Source organism: Lepisosteus oculatus, chromosome 6 (genome assembly GCF_040954835.1).
Source record: "Lepisosteus oculatus isolate fLepOcu1 chromosome 6, fLepOcu1.hap2, whole genome shotgun sequence".
In the NCBI taxonomy this organism is placed as follows: domain Eukaryota; kingdom Metazoa; phylum Chordata; class Actinopteri; order Semionotiformes; family Lepisosteidae; genus Lepisosteus; species Lepisosteus oculatus.
The window spans coordinates 51,891,063-51,918,082 of NC_090701.1; the positions used below are offsets into that span (position 1 = coordinate 51,891,063).

Sequence of the window (27,020 nt, forward strand, 5' to 3'; positions counted from 1 at the left end):
GTTTGGGAAGAGGTCAAATTCTAATGTTGCACTTCCGTTCCCCTACATACAGTATAAATACTCCCTGGCTGCACACAACTCTGCGCACATCTTTTCTAGCTCCCCTCCCTCCACCCTCAACTTCATCATTGCAGCTGCCTCCCTGGCTCATTCTTCATAAGTGAGTTAGGGTTGTGACAGTGCTGATCTTCAGCCAGTACTGTCATTTCCTCAGCCAAGAGACTGAGGAAATTACTGTATTTTTATCGTCACATTTTGTCGATATAAAAATTAGACCGAACTTCTGAATGTCCCATTTTGCTTGCTTCCCAGGTTGAGTCTATAATGAGTCTACTGAAGGGTGCGGTTGTAGCTCGAGTCTTTGAGCAAACAAAGTGCTTCACTCCAGGCCGAGGCCTACAAGGTAAAATGCCAGCAGACACCTGTTTTCAGAGATATGGTAACTCAAATAACAGTTTTTCTATACATGCATCACCATTCAAAATGTTAAATTTATTCATTTATTCAAACGGACTCCCCCACCTTTTCTCTTCTGTAAGGCAAAAATCTAAAGATAAATATGAAGAACCAGAACAGCTGCAGACAAAAGCCTCTGATGTGTTTGTCTGAGTTGTTGGCTATATGATTTCAAAATGGCTAGCTCTTTTTAGATAAAAATGTTTGTACTTCAAAATAAGGTACTCTCTGTGCTAAAAAAATTCCACTTTGGAAACAGCGGTCTTCCTCCAAATAAAAAAAAAAGAGTTCCTCACTCCTGATGGAATCAGACTTCTAAAAAAAGCCTGCAAATAAAAGCAGATGTTTAGATTTATTGAGCTGCTTCAAAAATGAAGGCTGATTTTTATAATTTATGCTGCAGAAACAGAAGTTTAAAGAATCTGACCTACATAAAAGGAATTTACATATCCTTCGTAGACCTTCTTTTCTTCTTTGTGTATTTCAGAACTTATTGTGGTCCAGTGAGGAAACACATTGTTCAGATAACAACCAATAGATATTTACATTGGACATAAATAATAGAAGAAATGAAGATGAACAGAAAATGTATTTGTTTCAAATGTCAAACATAATTGTTTACTGTAAACGTTGTATTACTTTATACTCTTCAACTTTAGAAGTTATTTATAAGCAGATTTCTTTCTAATAAGAAAATATTTTATCTAGTTTTGGATACCTGGATAAATATATTTGTAATTTTAAATTGTGGAAAACCAGAAAGTAAAAAAAAACATACTAAAAACTACAGTCTTTAAGTCTATTTAACAGGTGATAGGTGATAATTGATTAATTTTATTAACCTGAAATTTTAAACAAATTGTTTGGCAGAAATTTGATTCATAGGGAGTAAAATTCAGATGCATTCTAAATGTTTCAGGACGTGGCAAAATTATTAATTATAGCTTGTCTCAGAATATTGCAATTCTGTCACACCTGAAAGGACAATAGGGACTTTAACACTGCATCTGGCCTAAACAAGTTCAAAGTTCAAAACAAACATGATGGAGCTTTAGACAAAACTGGGTATCATTTGGGCTAGAAATGCAGATTGTGTTTGATGACTTGATGACTATTGGTTCTGGTATAGGGTAAACAAATACACACAGTCATAACCATTCATAACACAACACGAGCACATAGCAAAATATACTGTAATTTCACAGAAGCATACCAGGACCTCTGTTATCTGCAGAAATTGCTTGTCAGCTCTCAAGTCCTTTAAAGGTGCCTTCCTTCAAAGGGTGTTAACAACTAACTAAAGGGTGGTTATACAGTAAATGGGATTTTACTTGACTCATGTCTCCCTCTGATTGGCTGAATTCTTCTCGTTATGATCTGATATGAATAAGTCTGTAGTGTCTGTAATGTAATGAGCTTAAATGATTTTAATATAACTGTTATGCAAATAGCTATATTGGGTGTTGTGTATTTTTTATATAATAGTTATGATGATATTTCTGAATCTCATTCACGTTAAGTTTTACCATGATTTTCCTCCATTTCTGTATACAACTTGTATTTCAGAGGATATTGTTTAAGGGATTTCACCTTTATCTATTGTACGTACTTTAACTACATAAGGAAAACACTGGTAATACAGTATACAGACGGGAATTAATGTATAACAACAGAAAACTTACAAAGGCTTCTACATTTCAGCATTACCCTAACTGTGTGGTCTAAACAAAGTTTACAGGCACTACATTTTCTCAAGAACTTTATTAAATTGCCAGTGCTGTACTGGCAAGATGAAGGCTTTATAAATTAGCCCATGTGTTGAGATAACTTAATCCTCCGCATGTTCTCTCTGTCTCTTGCAGAAGATTTCATAGCTTATTGAATCTGTTTTATGTTTTTGTCTAACGTCCCAGATGGATTTAATCTAAAAATTGATTTTTTAAAAATAGTTTAAACAGGCCTTAAAGGTAATCTCATGAGCAGATACAGTCCCTTTATCTTGGTAAGGTCACCTGCAGAGAATATATAGCAGGTTTCTTAAGTGAAAAGTCTGCACTGTTCAGTGTGCTGTGCAGTTGCCAGAATCTGGTTATAAAGAATAAGCGGAGATGAATTTGCCAAAACCTGTGTCACGTATGTCGGAAGGGACGAACCGTAGAATGGCAGGAGAGCGGAAAAAGACCCTATGCGTAGCGGCGGGATGGGATTTAGCCCGGGCTCAGCCGTGCAGGAGTTCGGGAAGTATAGAAATTTGTGCCCTCAGGCCACGGACGAAGCGGCGGCCTGGTGCTAGGCGGGTCTCGGGACATCCAAAAGTCAATGCTGAGCGAGGAGGAATAAGTGACCCTGAAATATATAGCCCCAGACAGAGAGACACCGGAAGGAGAGTGCGGTACAATACTGACTCTGTCTGATAGGGTCTTTTAATTTTTATGAAGCTCATAACTTTAGAACCAATGTGGCATTGGCGTCACGTTAATCTTAGAATATTTTAAACCTGAGTTGCCTGCATTCCGTCATTGTTTTCACTAAATTACTCTCATCCATCCATCCATTGATTCATTCATTTCCAAACCGCTTTATCCAATACTGGCTTTATGAGAGTTCTGGAGCCTATCTCGGCACAAGGCAGGATATACCCTGGACGTTATACCAGTCCATTTCAAGGCACACACAGACACAAACACACATATTCAAACCAGTACCTAGTTTTCTAGAAGCCAATTAATCCACCAGTATATCTTTGAATTGTGGGAGGAAACTGGAGTATCTGGAGGAAATCCACGCGAACACAAGGAGAACGTACAAACTCTACGCAGACAGCATCCCAGGATTTGAACTTGGGGCCCCAACGTTGTTAGGATGATGTGCTAAATTACTCTCATTTACATGAAAACAGCAATAATTGAAAAAGGACTTGTGGCTCATGCCACTGAGAGCCAGGCTTCAAAGGACCTACAAGTGAAAAAACAGAAGGACATTCATATCTCTTAGTGGAAAGAGTGAAACAAACCTTTTTTCCTACAACATCTCCTTTGCTGTTCAGCACACAACTGATTATCATATGTTCTGCACTAATCAGTGTGTTTGGCATCATCATAATACACCTTTTTATTAAGTATGCAAGAAGATATAAAAATGGCATTTAGAGTGACAGGACATGAACCATTTGTTCAGTTTGGTTGTGGATTCACTGAGCAAACCTACAATTAAGAGGGTGGTGACTGGTAGGCCATTAGTGGGCTGAGCAGTATGATAATGGAAGAATTCAGAACTGTCTATCGGAAATAGACATAAGAGCACGAGTGCACAATCATACCTGAAAGGGATTTTACTACATGCAGTAGTAATTGAAACAAATGTATTGAGAAGGGGTTCATGAGTGCTGCCTCATCTTGGCCAAAAAATCATGGCTGTTCTTATGAACCTTCGCTATCGGGTGATGTATTTTGCACAGAATTCCAGCAAGAGATGGAGCCTAAGGTCAACTGCACCAAGAAACTCCGGCTTCACATCAAACAGGATCCTTGGAATCTCCCCAGCAGTGTCCAGAGCCTAACGCAGACCATTGCCAAGTTTGTTGAAGGTCAGTTCCAAGAATACATTCAGCCGAATACAAAAAAATTCCAAACCACTCAAAGGGTGACCTTTATTAAGAATAGGGCCTCTGGGTGTTATGAATCACATTTTAATGTGAGTAAAGAAAAGTAAACTGGTTTAGCAGTTTAACGACTTTCATACAAGTTAGACCGACACTAAGGCACTTTCCTCATTTATATCTTTAATCCATTTTTTAGGGATAGCTTTCTGAGAAAAGACTCAAATAACAAAAGAGACGGATCAGATAATATACAATAGCTGAGCACTGTTTGGTTTCAGATGAACGATGACGAATTATGCAGTGGGGATCACGCTCAGCATTCATTGGCATTTCTGCAACTCATAACATTAAAGTGTTGTATTTTTTACATGATACATGTCTGCATTTTATTTTTTTCCCATTCTGAGAGTTTTATTTTATTATACTCAATTTCGTTGCAAATCTATTCATGGTTTTTTATAGTGCCTTAAGATCTATACTAAAAATAACTGCATTGTTTTTCTACAATAATTGAATTTAATTCAGAAAGCAGGGCCTGTATAGGGGAAGAAACAATTTGTTTTTCATGTGGCTTTGATTTAATTTGATTTTTGAGGGAATGTACTGTATGCCAGTGTCCTTGAAGGGACAGGATATTTTTAAAAGAACAGAGTGCAGTTCCAAAATTTTATAACAGTGTTTTTTTTTAATCAATCATATAATTAAATTGATTGCCGTTCACAGATGGTATTTTGGCACAAGGCTCCATATAGTGCGTCATAGTTTGTGAACTACAGGTATACCAAGAAGTATTAAATACATTTTGGAACTCATCCTCTCAGTATCATTACTAACTACCAAATGGGCTGAATGGCAACCCGTCTTTTGTAACTTTTGTTATGTTCTTTTATGGTAGAGGAATTAAGTGAGTGTACACAAGGGGTCACACTGAACTGTGGGGAACTGTTTTGTAGATCACTTGCCTGATTCAGATTCAATCCATGTGTCTGTACTGAATTAGTTCTAAAGAAAATCAAATTAAATAGCAGCCAAACTCACAAGCTAACATTTTTTATGCAGTAGCTGCTATCAAAGGGAATATAACAATGAAAGAAATAATATGCTTTGAGAGTCATATGTATAATGTTTAAAAGTAAAGTATGATGGAACCTGAAAAGAAAATCTTCTTTGCACAGCAGTGGACAATAAAGTGTCTATCTATATTATGATTATGACTATTACTAACGCCACCTTAGCAGAGACCATTACTTAGAGTGAATTATAGGTTAATTTCTGAATAATTTTGTAGATTTGATGTAAAAAGTACAATGGTGGTAATTTTTTGGCTTAATTACACAAGGGAGGATTTTAAGGGAAGATTTTCCACAGTGGAAAAGCTGGTAATTGAACAGAGAACTGAAGATAATCTTAGTATTACCAAGAAGAGATTTGATTTGAATTATAGGTTTCTTAGAAGCAGCACAATGCCATTTGGTTATATTCTATATGCAAACTGGATTGCTATTCTGGTCTCTTTAAGCATGTGAAAAAAGTAGGTTAACCCTATCCAAGGAAAACAAATAATATTGGAAAACCCAATGCCATCAAAGGTCTTGACATGTAGTAGGTGTTTTTATTTGGGATTTCAGTTCAGGAAATTACAGTACATAAACATAAGTGTCAGATTAAATCACAACTTTGACCCACCTACAGTCCCAGCCGCAAATTGCTAACCAAGTACTTGATGATGACATTGTATTGGGTAGAAGGAAAATGCAAAAAAACCTCCTGTCACATACAGTACCAGGTTTGTAATCTGAATCTGGCTATGTGAATCAGATGTTTGATTGCATCTAATTAGCTGTTTCTTTTTTAACTTGAACCAAATTGTTTTCTTGTGTGTATTTCAGAGGTGAAGGCACGATTGCTGTTGGTTCTACTTCAGTATACAGGTAAGTGTTTCTCCTATTTAGTGTCAGTGTTTCTCCATTAAAAAGCACAGGAGACCCTCCTAAAGTTGCACACTTCATCTATTGCTGATCTGGTGTCTTTTTATCTGCATGTGGTCTCACAAAACATCCCGCCACCTTTAAATATAGAGGTGAATATATTGGAAAACAAAATGTTTGCGGTTTAAGAACTTGTAGCAGTTTTGGCTAAAAACACACAGCCACAATTATATACCCATTTGTATTTCAACCACACATTTACATTACCATTGAAGTTATTGCCACCCATAGCCTGTAATGTAAATTAATGAGAAAGGAGAGGTACGTGGTTTGTCTTTCAGAAGCTGGTGATTGTACCAGAAGAGAGGATGGGGTTACTTTTTTAGACCAATCTTGTTCTTGTTAACTTTCATGTTTTCTTTCTGATGATGCAAAAACAAGTAGGTATTGTGCAATTACAGGGGCTTAAGAGTGATTATGGGGGAATTAAAGTTTAGGGTCTGCTAAACTATGTGGATTCCTGTAGGCAGTGTGCATTATGACTAAGTAGGGGTTGGTGTCTTTTATGTAACATTATATTTATTTTAATGTAATGTTTATGTTTGTGTTGTTTTTTTGTTTTTGTAAGACTCATACTGTAGCTGCTTGGATGCAAAACAAAGTTCTGAGAAATCTGATAAAAAAAGTATTATTGTATCATATGATGGTGCTGTACAGCGCTTAGTTTATAGCATGTGTTTGGGGAACACATGACTAAAATGTCAGTTTAAATGTCTCCAGCTGTGGTTAAATGCGATACAGTACATGCATGTGTTGCTTTTATTTTATTGCTGTGCTCATGGTGGCATTTCTTTTAGTTGCAGTGTTGTGCAGTGGCTATGGTTATTGACTCATAACTGAAAGATCATAGGTTCAAAACCTAGCAGAAACACTTGTTATTCTCTTGGTTCTTCATTCTGATTGCTAAGGTACAATGCCTTGAGTACCAATGTAAGTTGGCTTGGATGTAGAATCTAGTTTCTAAAGATTGAATGCACCTCCTAGACAAATGACACCACTACAGCAGAACAAGTCACAAATGTAGAAGCACAATCCCCCCACCTTTTTACCTCTTTAATTAATTTTCCATCAGTCTTTAAGATAGTAAAAGGCTGGAAATAAGAGAATGCACTTTTCTTCCCACCTCATCCACCGCTAACGTGCAGCACATGCTTGGGTGAAGTGCAACAGCTGTTGCACCCCTTTACTAAATGGATCAGGTGGAGAAGTGAGAAATTACATCGCAAATTTAATTCAGAGGCTTAAGGTGGAGACTTCTGGTAGGCGAGATTGCTTAAGCCCAGAGTGAAATGTTGCCAAAACATTGAGACTAAAGCACTCTTTGATGACCAAGCAGTCCACTTCAAGGTGTCCTTGGCTACAATACCATGATTAGAAATTGTGGCTCTTACAGCAGCAGTCTGGTTTTACTTACAGGTCTTCCATCATTGTGCCACAGCTAGAGGCGTTGTGCGATGTGGTAGTGATCTCCTTTTAGTAGTTGGACACAGGGAGATGGCAATAGAACTTACAGTAGCTCCTTTCAAGCTCTAAGCAAACTCTACTTGAAATGTCCTTGAAATAACAAGGCAGCTACTGTAAGCTACTTACTGTCATCAAAACCAAAAATGTCTTTTAATACTAAAACTCACCCAAAAATGTCCACGGGCCGGTCATTTGGTCACTACCTTGAAGATTCTTACCTGTACAGCAGATGTCAACAGAGCTGTGGAATTTTCCACAGGTTTTTAAATTGTCACCTGAGCAGTCGTCTTCTTCCAGTTTGTCAGGTGGAAAAGGGCAGCAGGTCATCCCCCACTACTTCATGATGAATGTGGTTCTGCCATCAGATTCCCCAATTCCCCATCACTGTGGTCTTGAATAGATTTGACTGGATGGAAACCATTTTAAATGAATGAACCATTTCACAATGAAGCCCGACATTCAGTTTTTAAGTTCAAAGGGCATGGTCATTGTCCTTCTGATTCTAAATCTTAGATTAATCTTAATTAGATTCAGAATCTAAAATCAGGTAGAAATTGGGACATAGAAATCATTTTTGTGAAATTCATTCTTTGGGTATTTTTTTCCCCACATTACTTAAGTTAAATTGGATTAATTTAATAACATGAAAAGACAAAACAATGGATATGTGGTTGAAAATAAATTATTTACCTCTTGCTCTTGGAACTTTGAGGTTATGATCCTTTTCATCATGCTGATGACTTCAGTTCCTTTTCTCAGTCAACAGTAATGTCTGTCTACTTGTAATGATTCTTTTCTGTGATAGAGCACAGCTATAACAAATCAATAATCCTGCTGTGAAAACATGTGAAAAGAATAAATATTGTTGTTGTTTATACTAGGAAAATAAATGAAGTCAACTTTAAGTCAATTGGTTAAGTCAAGGGATCATATGTTCTGTAACAGCCTCATATTGATTCTGCATTTGGAAGTCAAATATTTTGCATGTCATAATAATACTTTTGTGAGTCCCTGTACCAATAGACCTTACAGATTCATGTAAAATTGTTGCTACACTCCCCAGAAACACCACATTCCTATGCACTACTGCATACTACAAATATTAATGTTATATTTCATAAATTACAGTACATTAACATTTTAGTCAAAGGTTTGTGTCCGAAATGACCAGAAGAAGTATATGATGTTTTTTAATTCTCTAAAAACCATGTGTATTGGGGATCCAGTTCTGAAAACAGCTATAAAAAGTTAAAAATATTTTAAATGATGAAAACTATACATTTATTTAATAGTTTTCAATGGTCAGATATGGACTTAAATGTGCTGTAGCGTTTCAGCCTCTGGCTGAAAGGAAATGGTTTAATTAAAACACCAACATGGTTTTAAATCTGCTTTGTGTTGCATTTGTTCCTGATGACCTGCTCTGCTTTCCATCTGTAGACTCTGAGATTCAGCTGAGACGAGATATGGTATTCTGCCAGAGCCTGGTGGCTGCAGTCTGTGCGTTTTCAGAGCAGCTAGTGGCGGTCCTGAATCAGACACACAACACCAGCAAGGAGTATGAAACAGAAACTCAGGAGGCCAGCAAAAGGTGGCTGGAGCAGATAGCCAGTGCAGGCCTGCTGTTCCACTTCCAGTCACTGCTGTCCCCCAATCTGGTAAGAAGCTTGGCTGATGTTGTGCATCCAAGCAGTATATGCAATTCAGTAGCCTGACTAACTGGATTTGAACACAGAACTTCGCACACAGTCTGTTGGACAGTATCTGATGTTTAAACATCTTGGAGTAACACCTGCAAACACATGGATCTTGCTTTTATGTTTCTTGGAAAGTATTATATACTGTACTGTATGTTGCCTGAGGTCTGTTGGAAAGTTGCAGTGCTTTGGTACTGTAGCGTTTTAGTTTAAGGTTTTACTCTATGCAGACTTCATTTTGATTCACAACAAACATCTCATTGTGTTGCATAAAAAAAGCTTTGTTTCGCAGTATAATGAGGATTATGTTTAAATAATAAAGCCCTTCTCTGCATGATACATTAAGCAATTAACATGATCAAGGCTTAAAAGAACAATAGAGTAGCATTTAATTGATATTTTTTCCTTATTCTTCCTGATTCCTCTGTGACAGTTTCTTAATAATTTCTTCCTTTGATAAATGTTTTCTTTTCACCTGTCCAATATTCTTAACTCAAACTTAATGATTGCAAAAAGGTTGCTACAGTATGTCCCCTATAATCCCCCCTTTGGAACAATGATTTACTGAGCCTCTGTATTTCTGTATTCAAACATTAACAGCTAAGAAACGTAATATTATTAGGAGGGATTGTGCTTTAAAATAGTATTAACCAGAATTGATCCTTATTCACAGCCAACATCCTAATCCTAATTTAAGTGGACACAGTTTTGAAAGTCTAACTTAAGAACAAGTGCTGCTCTCCCTTTTTGATGGGGAGGCAGCACTATCAGGATTTGTTTTACATTAATAAATATCTCAAAACAGATACAAGATCAGTACTAGTCAGTGATATTAAACCAGTGCTTTAAAATGATAACAGTTTTGTGACAATGTACAATTCTCTGTAGTTTACATGTAAATATTTATAACACACTACTGTTACAGTCATACTGAGGGACAATATTAAAGTACTAATTCTCAGGAGGTGAGCCATCAGACATAAATCATTAAATTTGTGTTGTATGGTTCAGGGATGTTTTTCTCTAGACTTGAATCTTAAGGTTTCTTCATGCTCCAGTTTAAATTGGCTGTGATGTTTTTCATGATGTTTGAGTTTGATGTTTTTTGTTAACAAAGGTACCAAAGGTATCTTCAGATGCATGTCCTGCATTTTTTGATCAAATGGAATTGTTAAACCGAAGTTCAAGATAATGTCAAATTGTTACACAGTATCACACTTCTGCTTTCTTACATACAGTACTTGAATATCCTCCTGGCGCACAACCCTTTTCCTCCATCTTTTCTAGCCCACAGATATCCGGTCTTGTCAGTGGCAGAAATCTCTCTTACTCAGCATTGCTAGATCTGCAGATTGCACCTCTCCCTGTGGTTCTTGGCCTTTTCTGAAACAATCCTCTCTTCAACCTCAGCCTCTCCATGGAAAACATGCAGCTTCCTGCACCTGCCACGATGCATCTCTTTCTTCCAGTAATCTTAATGTCATCAACCCTCCTTGGATCTCTGTAACAACTTTGTCCACTTCCTTTCCCATCACCCTTCTTCTCTCCTTTTCTGCAATCGCTGCACATTTGCTCACTCCCACTCTTTCCCCTCTCCCCTTTCTCTCCATTTCTGGTTGTGCGTCCAACCTATGCTCACGGCCTTGTCTCATCTCTCCCCCTTTCCCAGTCCTCCTTTTTGTTGTCCCTTTAGGAGCCCACAAGCAGTCACCGTTGCCCACTTTGTCCCAAGGGTGTAAATGGTATCAGTCTTTGCAGGATCAGGGTTCCCATTCACAACCATCCCCACCCCTATTATCTTGATTGCACGTCAATTGGTTCCCGCTCTTTACCCCCCCACCCATGGTGTCCAACTAGTGCAGTGTCCTCTCTCTTCTAGCTTCCTCTAGCTGCCTCTCATGCCCACCATGTGCTCTCAGGACATCCCTTCGGCTCATTTTCCCCTTCTGGCAGTTCCACACAGTTCCATGTAGAATCTGTTCTCATCTATTCTGTTGTAGGAAGTCATACCTCACTACCTCACTTCTTCTTACACTGCTTCCAGTCTCTACCAGTATAGGCTTTACTGCCACGTGTTTGCTGACTCTCAGTCACTGCAGGCTATGGTGTGCATTCTCCATGCAGAGTGCATATCCAAGGCATATATGCTTCAAATCCTTTGCATGTCCAAACTGACTCAGTCACAGCAATAGCCAAACCAATGAATTGGTTCTGTAGAAAATAAGAGATCTGGCAATCAGTTCTTCTAAGCGTTGTTTTTTTAATGGTAATTTTGAGGTAAACAACAATCTTTCTCTCATGTAAACAGAAACACCCGATTAGCATCTCATCATATGCCAGGATATTACATTTGAATTCCTAAGTGAGATGTAATGCTAGTGAATTTTTAAACACCTTAATATTGATCATTTACTTCACACATGGGAAAATAGTCCTTCAGAAGTGTTTGGTATCTGACTAATTCTATAAACAAATTATGTGTCCTGTAATGTTTTTTTGTGATCAATAATTAGAATCTGACCCTGAATATAAAATAAAGACCACATTGGTGTATGCAGTATATCAAGGTTGGCCTACTGCAGTGTTGCAGCTTTTATAATAACTGTTAAGATCTGGATTAAATGCAGACTTTAACCCGCCACAAGCAAATGACAAACCAATACTTAATGTGTGTCACATTATGATTCAAGTGAGAGTTAAGAATATGAATTCCCAACTCTGAAGGTTAAACCTGTATTGATATTTCAAACAGTATCATGAGCCCAAATATCATTGCATGTACAGTATAATTTTAGAACAGATAAACTAATTTTAAGATGACATTTTCTATTACTAGCAATAGGCTATATTCTACCACAGGCTCATTCTGTTTATTTATTACCAAAGAACTCAACATTTATGTATGGAAAAAATGGTTGTCGTTGAGCCCAAGATTTTGTTGCAGCATTTTAATTTTGCTAATGGCCTTCAAGGTACTGTATAATTATGCAAGGATAAATGTCTGTAGAATTTCCTTTAGTGTACATTTACTTTATGAATAATGTATTTCACATCACATTAGTGTATAAACTAAATGGAATACTGAAAGAAATGTCTTCGCATCCTCACTTGTGCATTTTGCTCCGATCTTTTGTGTTCAAAATATACAACGTGGCTAAATCTTAAGGTAAAGGGAGCTTGACTGTGCTTTTATTGTGCCTTTAGATGGATGAGCAGGCTATGTTGGAAGACACACAGGTGGCCCTAATAGACCTTGAAAAGGTGACTTTCTACTTTCGACAGTTTGAAGGGGAACCATTGGTGGCAAGTATGTACGAACCTTAAGATGAATCTCATGTTAAATCACATACTTTATCATGAAAAATAGCCATTAGAAATGCAATAATATAAACCTCCTTTACTTTTGAGACATTGTGGTTATGCGTTGCCCTGCAGAATGTGGTTCATTACAGTATTTCAGCTTGGGATTAACAATTTATATTGAAAATAAATTTTCTTTTTTTTTGTAGCACAACACTGAGTCACATACAGGCTTTGATTACTGGTCTACACTCAACTCATCTACACATTCCTGAATAACTAAAGCATAACCCATGATGTACTTCTACGTAAACATGTTCTTTGTCAACCAAGCTATGCCTTTACTACAGAGACCTACACAGGAGAGTGAGAGTGAGCAAAGCAGCCATTTTGGTCTGCAAATGCTGATAAAGTGGTCACTTAAAATTTTCTGCAATTAGGCAATATTGTGAATGTATTCAACTTTTGAATATTGAGGTTTTACTGTATTGATACAGAAATGCCAGGAAGACTGTTTGGGAAGAACTAATCATTATGTCCTGTGGATTTCCACTATCGTGTGTGTGCCTCTGAATCTTGCCAGTGACAGACTTGTGAGCCTGTTTTGATAAGAGCTTTCTCTGTTCACTTCCACAGATATGCCTATCTCATACCAGGTGGAGGGGACTCGTCAGGCCCTGAAGGTTTACTTCTATCTTGAAAGTTATAACTTTAACCAACTTCCACAAAGACTTAAGAACGGCGGGGGATTCAAATTGTACCCAGTCCTCTTCACCCAGGGTGTGTTATCCCCAATTGAGTAGAACAGAATTCTACTTTGTATTAATCATATACAAAGATCATGAAGCATAAAGTGATAATTGATAGTACAGTGACATTTAAACTACAGCGTATCTGTATTTTAAAGGATCTAGTGATAGTAAATTAAGGAAGAAAGCTGTCATGCCTACTAAATATACAGTCTAAGGCTGGGAAGCCCATGAGTGCTTTTCCTGAAGCCTCTTGTTTACTGTGATCTAGCCCCTGTCATTGTTTATATTCTGTGCAGTAAAAATCCAGGCCCTGAACTCATGAATTAATAAAGATCTTTCTCAGGAGTGCTGGCTGCGCCGCCATTCCTAATGCACATTCCAAACAGATTCATTAATTATCCATGCTGCAAATCTCTTAAACTTGAGCATTTCAAAATGTATATATAGTACTGTACCTGGCAATACAGTACATCCAACATCCAAAAGTGTATTTGTTTCTGCACAACATGGCCAACATGGGCAGTAATGTGTTCATGAATCAGCATATACTGTATACTGTTCATTATACAGTATATGACCTTTTGACCTGTCATTTACAGGAACTAGAAAAAATAGCGTTTGGGATTTTGATTCCATTTAACTCTCTTTACCGTCTTTGCTGCATTTCTGTTAATTGTTTAAATATGAGTTGTAACAAAGGTCTTTGTGTTTTCCCACAGCACTGGAAAGTATGGAAGGATACTACTACAGAGACAACGTATCTGTGGAAGAATTTCAAGCCCAGATTAATGCAGCTGCGTTGGAAAAGGTTAAGCAGTACTACCAGAGGCTCAGGTGTGTTAATTGTTCATCTTGCCTAAGTGAATTGATTTCCTTTCTGTTTATAGCCCTGAGGTAAATGCTCTTTTGCTGTGGTGGGTGCCTAGTGAATTTTGAATTCATTAAATTTGATATTTTGAGAAAAGTTTTGACGAGACAAGGCAGTTTTATTAACTTAATCCATTTAGCTATTTTTTAGTATTCTTTTATAGTTCTTAGTCTTTTAAAGTAAAAATGTTATACTATTTTACATACATTATCTAAAAACATAGTTGTTTAACTGACCAGCACAGGTACAGATTTTTTTAAGGCAGTGCTGGGTTTTTAAAAAAAAGTATGATGTCTTACCACGGCGTAAAAAGATGACTGCTCCAGTATTTACTGGCAGTGGACAAAGAGTTTAGTCTTAACATATTTGATTTGAAGGATGTTCACCAGGCCAATTTCTCCAAAAGTACACCCCCCCACCTTTTATGTATAATACATGTTTGGATTGAAGTAAACTAGTCCCTTTGCAATGGAATGCAGAAAATAAAAGCAGTAACATTTGAATCACATGAAATTAAGGGTGATAACATGGTGTTGCAAATAGTTTTGAGAGTGTGATTACTGATCTGAGTGTGGGTGCTTGGATTGAAGGGCTATGCCTAGCCATGTGGACAAGGCTGTTGGATTCCTAACTAGTGAAGTCAACGTGAGATTAATGGGCACCTAGTTTGGATAAAGTTGGAGTAAAGAATGGATGCCTGAACACCAAGGCCAGAGTTGGACATCATGGAACAAAGACTGAGTGCAAGCGCCATAACAAACAGGGATCTTGGAGATGGAAAGAAAGACTGAAAGCTTTGAAGCAGGAGATAATGCTTATGCCAATTAATAATCTCATTTGTGTGATCTGGAGATCAAACAGATCCAATGGGATTTAGTTACACATTCACGTGAAATGTTTTAATAGTTTTATACAAAGAGAAAAGATAAGATACTAGTTGTTGAAACACTAGATAGGGTGGTAGCCTAGAATATTTGCAGCTGTGCTGTGATTTTGATGCTGGATGTGAAAGTCGATGCTTAGCCATATGAACAAGGTAGTCAGATCCCAAAAGGGTAAATTAAATAAAAGATTGATGAGTCTGTTAAAGACTTTTGTGAAACGATACATAGCTGAAGAGAAGGATAGATGGCTGTAGTCTGAGACTAGGGTAGGACATCTGTGTGTACAGTGTGAATAGAGACTAGCAAATCTAAAGGCATAGAGACAGACAGACACTAGCAGATCTAAAAATTAGTGGTGTTATTCGGGTGACATAAAAAGCACGTGGATTAAAAGGCATTTTGTGACAGATTCAGGGCTGTGTAAAATATTTTATCTTTCCAGACATCAAGGAGTGGAGTAACACAGTAGAAGTAGATTTGTGTTATTGCAGTTTATGGATATGTTGAGGTATTGGGGAGAAGGGTGGGTGTTTGGGCAGAGCACTGCTGTCGTTTGCTGTAAAGAGGTCAGTTTTGAAAACATCAGCAAAAATGATTGAAAGCGGCAGGTAGGTGTATAGTATGACAAATGCTGGAAAACGTTTTCTAGCTACATATATTTATACCCTGGAGCTAATTATTGGCAGAACCTGAGACTTTTCCTCAAACTAAACTTTTGTGATGAAATCAATTTAACAGCTGTTAAAAAAATTGAAAACAGAAGTTTTAGCTTGACAAGCACATCTTGCTTCACTAAAGGGAGATGAACGTCCTGTAAAAAAGTGCTGTTGATCTGTCATGCTAAAGAGATCCCCATCTACATACAACTGTGTTTCTGACAAACCTTTCAGTAATCATCTTATGGCAAAGCAACACTTGTGAGTTAGCAAAGCACAATATATCAATCGTTAAAAGCTTTATGTACAGTACAGTAATATTTTTTCTTGAACCCTTAATAACGATGAAAGAAAACTGAAATTAAAACAAATAAGAATACTATTTTGGGGGTCAAAATAATGTATAATGTAATTAACCAAATCTATCAAAAGAGCAAGGATCTACACTGTCTACAGTAGGCTTGTAATTCCTGATTATGATTTACAGTATACGTTATATAGTGCTGCACTATTTGGATTGTATGAAGTACTTCTTTTTCTAACAAGGAAAAATGACCTGCTTGACAGATGGAATTATTGGCATGTGTGACTATGTGATTCATGACATTGATTTTACATTACTGGACAACAGGAAGAAAGGGGGCAGTGTTCCCTGCCTTGAAAATGTCATGTGCCCAATTAAGATACTTTGTCTGGCTTGTGAGAATATCCTTCACCATTGCAGAAGAATATGTCTGTAATTGCAAAGGTGTAACAGTTTGCTCCAGCAAAACCTAATGCATTACAAAATGACAGGCAGATCTTTCCCTGAATCTGAAATGTTTTAATGTCCTTAAATTGATGAACTGAGAAGCTGTCAATAAAATCTTTGATTAATAGTCTGAAATGCAATTGTTAGCTTCTTCATCTCATCTTAACACACTTAATTGCATAGACATACTGTATTCCAAGTTTATTAATGGTATTACAAGCACCAGTGTGTCAAACAATGTTTTATGTCTGGCAGCCTCCTGCAGTTATTTTATCAGATCAGAAACCTGAGCAAATATCTCAAAAGTTAGTTTATGGTGCACATTGCTCTGAATTTCATTTTTATTGAGATGACTGTCTATTACAGGGTCTGATTCAGCTTTCAACTATTTTCTTCCCTTTCACTGTCTGTAAAATATAGAGACCGGATACAAGCTGCTTCTTCTTGTGCATAGCCTATTGGTACAGCAAAGCATTTGTTCATTTATTTTCATTTAAGATTACTTTCACATTATTTTTTTACCCAAAGGAACTTCATTTCTGGAATGTGCAATACCATTGTACCATACCCAAAAATAGATTTCTTTTACAGGCAGCCTGAAAGTGTAGAATACTGTAATATCAGATGTAATATCTGATTACATCTGCGGTGGAGCGGTTGCTCTGTGGCTAAGGATCTGCGCCTGTGGCTGGAAGGTTGCTGGTTCAAATCCCATGGCTGGTGGAGGAATCCTACTCCATTGGGCCCCTGAGCAAGGCCCCTAACCCAGGGGTGCTGTACACTGGCTGACCCTGTGCTCTGACCCCAAGCTTCTCTCCCTGTCTGTATGTCTCATGGAGAGCAAGCTGGGGTATGTGAAAAGAAATATTCCTAATGTAAGAAATTGTATATGGCCAATAAAGTGATTTAATCTTATATCAGACAAAAATCTGTACAGTGAGTCCATATACAGCAGTGATTTGGACAGACCAGGATGGCATGTAAGAAAACTAACAGGCACAAGCATTGCAGCAGTTAAATCACTTCCTTTTCAGAGCATGGAATATGAAATTACCTCTCCCACCTCCCTTATGAAAGATGTTACCACAGTGATCTAGTAGTACAATAACATGACTCAGATTTAATGCTCGCCTCAGATTAGGATGATGCGAACAGTACTGGAAACATCGTTTCCTGCAGCACCTTATTATCCTTGGAAATCATCCATAGTTGTGGTATCTGCAAGTACTTTTTAATCCTCTTGAATGTAACAAGTGATTGCTAGCCAAGTGTTATGAGTTAAAATGTTATCTTCACTATACACTCAGGAACACTAAAATGTATCCATTTAACTTTCAGACACACTCAAACCTCTGAACTTTTGTCCTCATTGTATCACTCTATTTACTTCCGGATCACACTCAAAATTGCTCATTATAAATCTGGAAATGAGAATATAAATTGTCAGTTTAACCTGCTCATCTTACAAAGGTAATGACCTACAGTACAGGTAACTCCCCAAAAGCTACCATACTGTAGGTGGTGAACGTTTACCTTTTGCTTCTTCAGATCTTTGAAATATCTTGTCCACAAAAGGAAGCCAGTTTTTAGTTTTGTGAAAGTGTTTGGTCCTGATTCAATCAAAATTAAATTCAATCAAATCTTTCATTGCCTTTGCCAATTTCAAATCACAAACCAAGTGCTTCCTGACATTTTGTTGTTCTGAGACTTCCTACTTCCATTAGAGAGTCAATGTCAGGCTCTTGTCTGGGATTTACAGCCAGCAGGTGGGTTACAGTTTTGTTTTATTTCAAGCACAGTCCTAGACATAATGGAATTGTAATGAAGTTTTTTGTGTCGGCTAATTTAACTGTGACAGATTCTTCTGTTGTAACAACAAAAACAGATAGCAAACGTAAGAGAATGGAGTGGAACATAATAAAATTGTGCCATTTGTAAATGGTAGCTTGGGTTCTAGCAAAAGGCAGACATCCTAGATCAGTACTCTTTGTTGAATGCCTGAAACCCCACATTGCAAAACTTACAGGCAATGACAGCTCTAAGATGGGAAATATTACAAACACACTGGCTCACAGAATGACACTTTAGAATGTAGGATCAAGAGCCTCACTTCCAGACCAACACCACTGACCAGACAACACCACTAGACACAGAAGAGGAGCAGACAAAAACGAGAGAAAACATACACTCAGGGCACTTAACTTGGAAATCTACCTCTGTTGTTTGTATGTTTCTTTCAAATACGAAGTGTTGTGATGCTTTCTAGTTGTCCTCTCAAGGCTTCCTCTGTGTTAATAAGCAGAGGAGACTGGGGTTTATCCGCAATCAGATTTCTTGGTGTCAGTTTCTCTTTCCTCACCAGACAGGTGCAATCATCTCTTGAAGCCTCCTTAGAAGTTCCTCTCTCTCCAAGAAATAGTGATTCTGCCTGAGCAGACAGTACCCTCTTCTACCCACTGTAGTCTGCAACAAAATACGTAATAAATAACAACAGAACCTGCATATTGAGTTAGGCACATCACAGAGCAAAGGGGACAGAACCACATTTCACAGAGGCAACATTATTCAAATAATTCCCTGCTGACATCTGCTGCTTCACATTTTGAGATGTGCTTTACAGAAGCTTAGCAATAATCACTAAAACAGCCTTCTTCATAGCTGCTAGAGTCGTTTTATTTAGGTAGATGGTTATTATATTAAATGTTTCGGGTTATAGATTTTTATGGCAAGTTTATATTTATACAGTTCTGTGTTGATTAGTACTGTATATTGTAGCAGCAAATTAGTGTGAAATGTAAACTCTTCGCTTTATGAAACACAAAGATTAGAATGATTGAATAGTATTTACTGTATGTAGAAGCCAAATGAATTTGGAAATGATTCCTTACATATTTGCATTTAAATTATATGACAATGAACTATGAAGCAAAGTATACTTAATAATATCCTGAAATAATAAATTAGACAAATTGATACCAGTTCTTTTACAATTGGTAAAAGTTCTAGCCCCAACATGGATGTCATATGAGCATAACCTTGGTGTAGCCTGAATCTGGGTTATCTTACTGTCTGGGCATTGAAAGCTTAAATTACCTTTGCCAGGAAGAACATTTAGGCCATACATCATGCATAGTATTTAATTGGCCTGGAATTCACAATAGTTAAGTAATCTTTGGCAGGCCTATTAGAAGCAATAATTCATTGCAGTTTTTTTTAGCTCCCCTAACAGAGTGTCTGTCTCTTATTTCCCTGCATCAGCAAGACTTCAAAGTTAGAGAAATGTTGCCAAATACAGCACAGTTCTTCATTCAAGGATTTATTTAGAGCCTCCATGTGGTTAGAATACACTCGCTGGATTTGTATTATATAAGGGAGATGGATGAAGGGTGTTTTGGATAACAGGAGTCCCATAGGAGCAATTTTAGTGTTGCTAGAAATTTGACATTTCTCAGTGGCGAAGCAGAAAACAATTCTGCTTATGAAGTTTGTATTGTTCACAATCTGTCATTCAGCTCTTCTTTACTGCTGTACTGTATTTGAAGATCGTTCTCTTTGCACACTTTACCTCTGGTGCTGTGTTTAAGTTTGTTAGTGATGGATCTGACGCTGGCGATTATTTTCGGTTGATGATTGCAGTTTTGGCATGTGCATGGGATGTCCTATGTTGGCATCCATGACAAACAGGATTAGACAAACAATCTGTATTGTCTGGTCCTAGAGGGAGTTGCCCGGCAGGATTCTGTAGTTGTCATAAAGAGATGTCTGTTCCAGCGAAGTATCTGATTGGAGTGATAAATATTGTTATCCAGCTAAATGATTCTGTAGCCTTAAAGGTTAATGAATTTCAGTTTCAGGTCTTCTAAGATTAATTAAGCAGTACAAGCATATTTATATACAGTACAATAACTAAGTAGTTGTTTTTTTTTTAATAGGCAGGCATGTTTGAAACAGCCTAAAGTTAATACTGGATGCAATGCTATGCTATTACTATACTATTCTCTTCACTATATGGTAAAGAGAAAGCAAAGCTTTGTGCGTCAGATGTTTCCATTATCTGCTCTTCCCTCCACAGCAGTTCAAAAATGAACTGTACCTCAAGTGATTATGTCCTAATGTTTGTGGTCACTTGAAAGCCGTATTTTCTTTTAAAATGATAAAATGGAGGGGATTAGCCAAAAATAAAAAAAGGGAAAATGTATTGTATGAATGCTTTGTATTGATCTTATTCGTATTCATCTGACGATTGCAAATAACAAAATTTCATGACTGTATAGCAAAAACACCAGTTGGAAGATTTCTTTTCCATTATCTCTGGAGAACACTACTGTGTAAACCTTTAGCATTGCATGATTTAAAGCTACCCATAAAACTAACCTGTGGGAGTGAAGCCTCAAAAGCCAGTGCAGTGGTCTACTACTTTATGCTAATGCTCCTCAAAGTCTGGCTGCAGTCAAAATTATTTTAGCAGGTGAGGCTCATGAGAGAGCACAACAGACAAATTCATTTGATTAATGTTATCTATTTTTAAATAAAATAAGTTTTATGTTGACTTGACACTAAAGCCCATAGAGTGGCCATAACCAAATGACACCTGTTTTTAGAACTCAAAGCAGTGCTCCACATTAACAATGTAACAGCTTTGTTAACATCTGTCCAGGCATATATGAAAAGTTTACACTGAAAGCCTAGGAGTCCTTTGGGAATGTGCTTTCCCCATCTGCAAGCTATAGCCTTTTAAGGACTTATGTTTCAGAAACATATTCAGTCCCATTCATATTTGATCCTTTAACATGTGCAGACCTCATTAAGGAATGTAATTCCAAACTGCTGGACACAACTCTTCTGCTCCCATTTTCATGTCAAACAGAACCATATCGCGTCTCTGCCAGGTGCTTCACTGAGGCATGTCTACTCTGATGTAGCTCTCTCGTCTGCAGGTTTGTGGCGGAGCAGATGTCAATCTCTTTCCCATCGTGCAAAGCTTTGTAATTTAATTCTTCATGTATAAAAAACATTCACACTCACACACATATGTACATACTGTATAGACAAATGTAACTTAGAAATGTGATATGTACAGTATTTTCACTTCTGAATAAGAATGATTATGTACCTTGCTAACCACTTGACCTCTTTGCATACTATTCTGCTTTTATATGCCAGGTGAAAACTGTGGAGCGCTCATTCCCTGTTTTTACTTTTCATTTATTTCATTTATCATTTAGGAAATGACAGAAGTGTTGCTACCCATGCTTAGTAAGAAATGGGTGCATCTGAATTTGCACTTATGGATGATTGTTGCACACAAGCCGGGTGGCTTTAATCTCACTGCAGTCATGCCTTCGCTTAGTGAAAGAAAGTGTAAATGCACTGTGGGAATGTTACGGGCTGGAACATTGTAGCACAGCTTCAGTTGGTGTGTTGACTTGGATGACAGCCCCCCCTGGATATTGGCTTGGATATATTGGATATTGTGTATTCAGGACAGATAAAGAAAAGTCTACCTGAAGTCAGTGGTGGTCATGTAATGTTTTGGTGAGCCTTTAATGGCAATGTTTGGAGTATGCCAATTTGTTTGGCAATTTGTTACTTCATCCATCCATTTTCGTACAGCTTTATCCAACACAGGGTCACAGAGTGAGAAGGGAAGGCCAGAGCCCATCCTGGCAAGCAAAGGGCACAAAATGGGATACAGTACATCCTGAACGGGACGCCAGTCCATCACAGGGCAGACTGATATGAACACGCACTCTCACACCAGAGCCAATTTTATAGATGACATCCTATGAAGTATGTTTTTTGGCCTGTGAAAGGAAACCAGATTACTTGGAGGAAACCCAAGGAGAACAGAAAAACTCCATGCAGATACCACCCCAGCAATTAAACTCAGGGCCCCAGCACTGTAAGGCCACAATGCTAATCTCTCCTTAGTTTGTCCATATTAATGATGATCTTCATTTTGAAACTTGTATTCTATCCATAAATACTGCAACATCAATATTAAAGTAACCCCTACATCCTTCAATGCAAATGTTCTTCACACTGGGTAAAGTCAACTGAAAATGTCCTATTTCAGTCTATATCAGTGTGGTAAACTGGTCTACTCTTTTGCTACAGTATATCATCTTTAGGAAGTGCTGAGTAGCTCCTTCAGTGTGAGTAAATAGGATTTTTGCTTCCAAGATTGAATGGGGGAACATCCCTATGGTCCATTTAAAACACCCTGTTCAAACTCCCCATTTGCAGGCTTTTGGTGACATCAGCAGCAGAAAAGCCAAGTATTGATTGGTTTCTGTAAGTTGGAGAGTAGCTGACTTGAATATCATATGTGATCCACACTACTGGTGCCATACAAACCTTATCATAAACTTTTCCACAGGCAATGAATTTGTCATTAACTTACAGAATACATTTTTTCTGTATAATATTTGTCTCAAAATAGGGCTGTGTCTCTGTAGTATTCTGCTATAGTTCTGTATTTTTCATACATTTCAATTTTCTTCAAATTTTGCATTTGGACAAACAGAAACATTTTCTCAGCATTTTCTGAACAGCATTAGTGCTGTAAGTGCCGCTGATATGAAAAGTACATAGCTGAACCTGCTGGCATGGGAATTACATACTGTTAATGATCTATCAGAGTAATAGCTTTGGAGTGCCCCTTCTTATATGAAGATTAAACAAAGTGATTGAAATACCTCATTTCACTTGGCCTGGAAAGTTCTGTTGAGAGTGGAACATCCCCTGGCAGGCATCCAATATTTCCATTAGAGTGTCTTGTAAAACTTGATAAAGGAATAAAATAACCCAGTAGTTATTATGGAGAGTGCTTTAAGAATTAGTATGCTATCCAGTGACTGTTCTCTCAGGAAACCTAAATTTCCAAAGGTTCACAGAAATGTCAAATACACAAAATATGAGAAGAAGGTAAATAAAAATGAATGCATATCTTTAAACATCTAGCACTGAGATGAGGTTTTGAAAAGTCAAGAATGTATGATTACAATTTGATTTGCTTTCAGGCATTCTTCTTAATTCCCATTCTTACTGCTCTTCCTACAATCTTCTGTGGGAAGAAAGTGGTCCATATTTCTCTTGCAGAAAACAAGGAGCATGTTCATTAACATACTGTACTGAGCCAAATGTCAACTGTCTGTATGTCAATCCTCAATTATATTAAATTGCATACGTGAAGGTTTAACAGATATCCCATTAATCATCATTTTCATAAACCCATGTATAGAATGGTAATAAATTATCCATACTGGCATTCAGTAGTAATGAGGTTAGTTTTTGTTCAGAGTTTGTGTGTACACTATTGTGCGCCTATACAGTAGACACTGTTAACATTCTACATAACCTCCGTATCTAGGAAAAAGATTATATGATATAGATTATAGGAAGTAAATCCCCTCCTATATGGAAAACACTTTGGGATCCTTTGGAATGAAAATACTACACAAATGATTTGAATTGTTATTGTAATTATTATCAGAGAAGGATATCAGGTACCAGCCATTTCTGTCAGAAATACTGTATGTATTGAAGACGCGTTCTCCAGACTATATGGAGTGGCATTCCAGGTAATTGTTCTGCAGTCTGATGTTGAAATGAGTGATTGTCACTTCTCATTCAGTGAAACATCAGCAAAAGCAGTTCTTAAATGAAATAATGAAATGCCACTTCTAACTTACATTGACTCATGTAGTGGGAATCATCATCTTTTATAAAGGTGCACATTTCTGCACTTTAAATATTATTAATTTGGCAGACTTGTATTTGTATCCATTTATAGAACCGGGCAGCATACTGAAATAATGTGAATAAAGCACTTTTTCAAGGGTTCACCATAACAAATCAAGGTTGTTACAAATGGAAGGAATCTATTCTGCCCATCTAGCCTGCTAAGAAAGTGAGTAGTTAATTAATCTGAGGGGCTCATCCAGCTGTTTCTTATAATAAGATGTAGCAACATGTACTGTAGCTTGTTCAATACACTCACAACTCGTTGCATAAAACAATGTCTCCTGGTACTTCCTGGTTCTCCATTAAGTGTGTCTTCTGGCCAGTGTTTCACTGTTAATTCTGAGAAAGTCCACAGGGTTGACTTTGCCAGTGCCCATGAAGATGTCAAATACTTGGATCAGATTCCAGAATAGTCACCACTATACAAAACTAAAAATGTTCAATTGTACACAATGTGGGGCATTCTATTAATTACAGGAAATGTATTTGGCTGCTCTTCTCTGGACTGCACAGCTGCAATACAGTATGTTTTATTTTAAATTGGTGACAAAAAGATGTCCAATACATTTAAATGTGGTCTTACTAGTGCCTTGTACAATTTTAACTTAACATCAGTTATTGTGAATTCTACATTCATAATTATATATGTTAACATGTTGTTCATCTTTTTATTGCTTCCACTGCACTTGTCTACATTAAGCATCATCTCCTATTTTGACAGAGTCTATAAACATGACTAGTTTACTAATTATATCAGAATCCAGATTACGTGATATAAATTAGGAAGAGTGGAACTTAATTAGGAACTAATACTGATTTCTATGGTATACTAGTTACACAGCCCTAAAAAAGAGCAGTGTCACACCCAGACTTGAATCCTACTGTATAACCTTTCAATTTGAAATCTAAAACTCCAGGCACTTCTCATACTCTTTTCTGTAGTCTAGTTACATTCTGTTCTTCCCTTCGTTTACTTTCATAACAAAAAATTAGATAGGAATTAATTTTTTTACCTTGAGTGATTAATGGAACATGCTCCAGCTGAGCTAGACAAATGATGGACAGAGGCAGATTGTAAGCTGAAGCCCCTGGCAGAGGAATGGCTCATTATGAGGGAAATCGAATATTGGCCTAATGAAAAACATTAACTTAATATTTGGACTTGCCCCTATTACAAGGGATTAATCTTATTTGAATAACCTAATAATCATCGATGAATATTCCCTGCAGCTAATCTTCCAGACTCAGACAACCTTTACAGCTGTCTACCTTAACATGCAAAGCAGGACTGAGGAACACATTTACTTATTTTTCTGGTAATAATATTACTGCAAATCTAAGTTTCTTTATTGATGACGATATAAAAAGAGCAACAGCACATCTGCATGTGCTACTGTCCATTAGAAGAGTGGATCTGAAAAGCAGGACAGCACTGTGGCGCAGGTGTCCTTGTGAGCTTATTTTTTCAAGCTTGTGTGACGAGACAAATTTTGAAAACATTTTTCACCTGTCACCTAAAAGGCTATACACTGTTCCCTGAAAGAAAGAGAGCATAGGCGCAGGAGAACTAGGCCTCTACCCCTTCACTCTTGCTCTTCCAGACTGGAACCACTGCTGTTGCTCCATACTGTATGTAGAGGAACCAAATGCTTTGGCCTGCATCACATTCCCACAGGACTCATACAGTATCTCCAGTACTTGAACTTTATTGCCATATGTAACCGGTACATGTACTGGTACAATGGAATTCTTACTTACAGAAAGTCTCTCAATTGTAAAAAAAAGTGTAAAACAGAAAGTGCAGACAGTGCATAAAGACAATATACAAACAAACAGTAGACAATGTACAAGTAAGCAAGTAAACAGTTCGAATGTAAACAATGCAGACATGTAAACAATGACTGCAGATGTGCAATAAATAAAATTACACTGAGGTAGATGGTGTAGGCGTGGTTCAAGGGGCATGGCCAAATGTGTTCGCCAATCGCACTGCTTGTGGTTAGAAGCTATTAAAGTGATATACTATCACTGTTATGATGAGAAATCAGTAATTGCATGCAAAACTGGATGGGAAACTATGTCCTCCATTACCGCATGAGTGTTCATTGATAATAATATCCCTTAGATTTATATAGTGCCTTCCTGGACAGTCTACTGAAAGCACTTTACAGGTAAAGGGGACTCCCCTCCACCACCACCAATGTGCAGCCCTACCTGGATGGTGCAACAGCAGCCAAAGTGTACCAGTACACTCACCACACATCAGCTCTCAGTGGGGAGAACAGAGTAATTAAGCCAATTTATAGAATGGGGATATTAGGAGGCCAGTATTGTTAAAGGCCAGGAGGAAATTTGGCCAGGATGCTGGGGTAAAACCCATACTCTTTTTGAGAAGCACCCTGGGATTTTTAATGACCATGGAGAGTCAGAACCTTGGTTTTATGTCTCATCCGAAGGACGGAGCCTTTTTACAGTATAGTGTCCCCATCATTATACTGGGGCATTAGAATCACATAACAAATCGTGAGCTCCCCTACTGGTCACACTAACACCTCTTCCAGCAGCAACATTAGTTTTTCCCAGGAGATCTCCCATCCAGGTACTGACCAGGCTCACACCTGCTGAGCTTTAGTTGCCAATTCTTGCAGGATGACATAGGTGCTGGATAGTTTTTCTTGAACCAATTATGTTAGCTGTTAGCTCTGCCTGAACTCATGAGCCCTTTACTTTTATAGTAAATTGAGAGGTGAGGGGATAACATGCAGATTGAATAATTAGAAACACTCCTGGATACCAGGAGCTGTTAAAGTAAAAATAATGAATCTGCGACAGGAAATTGTATGGATTGCTCAAAGCT

General features: G+C 37.6%; 1 protein-coding gene across 1 annotated transcript in view; it reads left to right on the forward strand.

Annotated features, from left to right (window-relative positions):
* prex2 (phosphatidylinositol-3,4,5-trisphosphate-dependent Rac exchange factor 2) overlaps positions 1–27,020 on the forward strand; it is a 171,372-nt gene that overhangs the window by 122,167 nt on the left and 22,185 nt on the right. Inside the window, exons 29-35 of the mRNA XM_006633898.3 lie at positions 313–403; positions 3,914–4,042; positions 5,947–5,988; positions 8,950–9,167; positions 12,411–12,513; positions 13,143–13,286; positions 13,978–14,092. Coding sequence (XP_006633961.2) covers positions 313–403; positions 3,914–4,042; positions 5,947–5,988; positions 8,950–9,167; positions 12,411–12,513; positions 13,143–13,286; positions 13,978–14,092 — 842 coding nt within the window. The remainder of the gene's footprint in view (positions 1–312; positions 404–3,913; positions 4,043–5,946; positions 5,989–8,949; positions 9,168–12,410; positions 12,514–13,142; positions 13,287–13,977; positions 14,093–27,020) is intronic.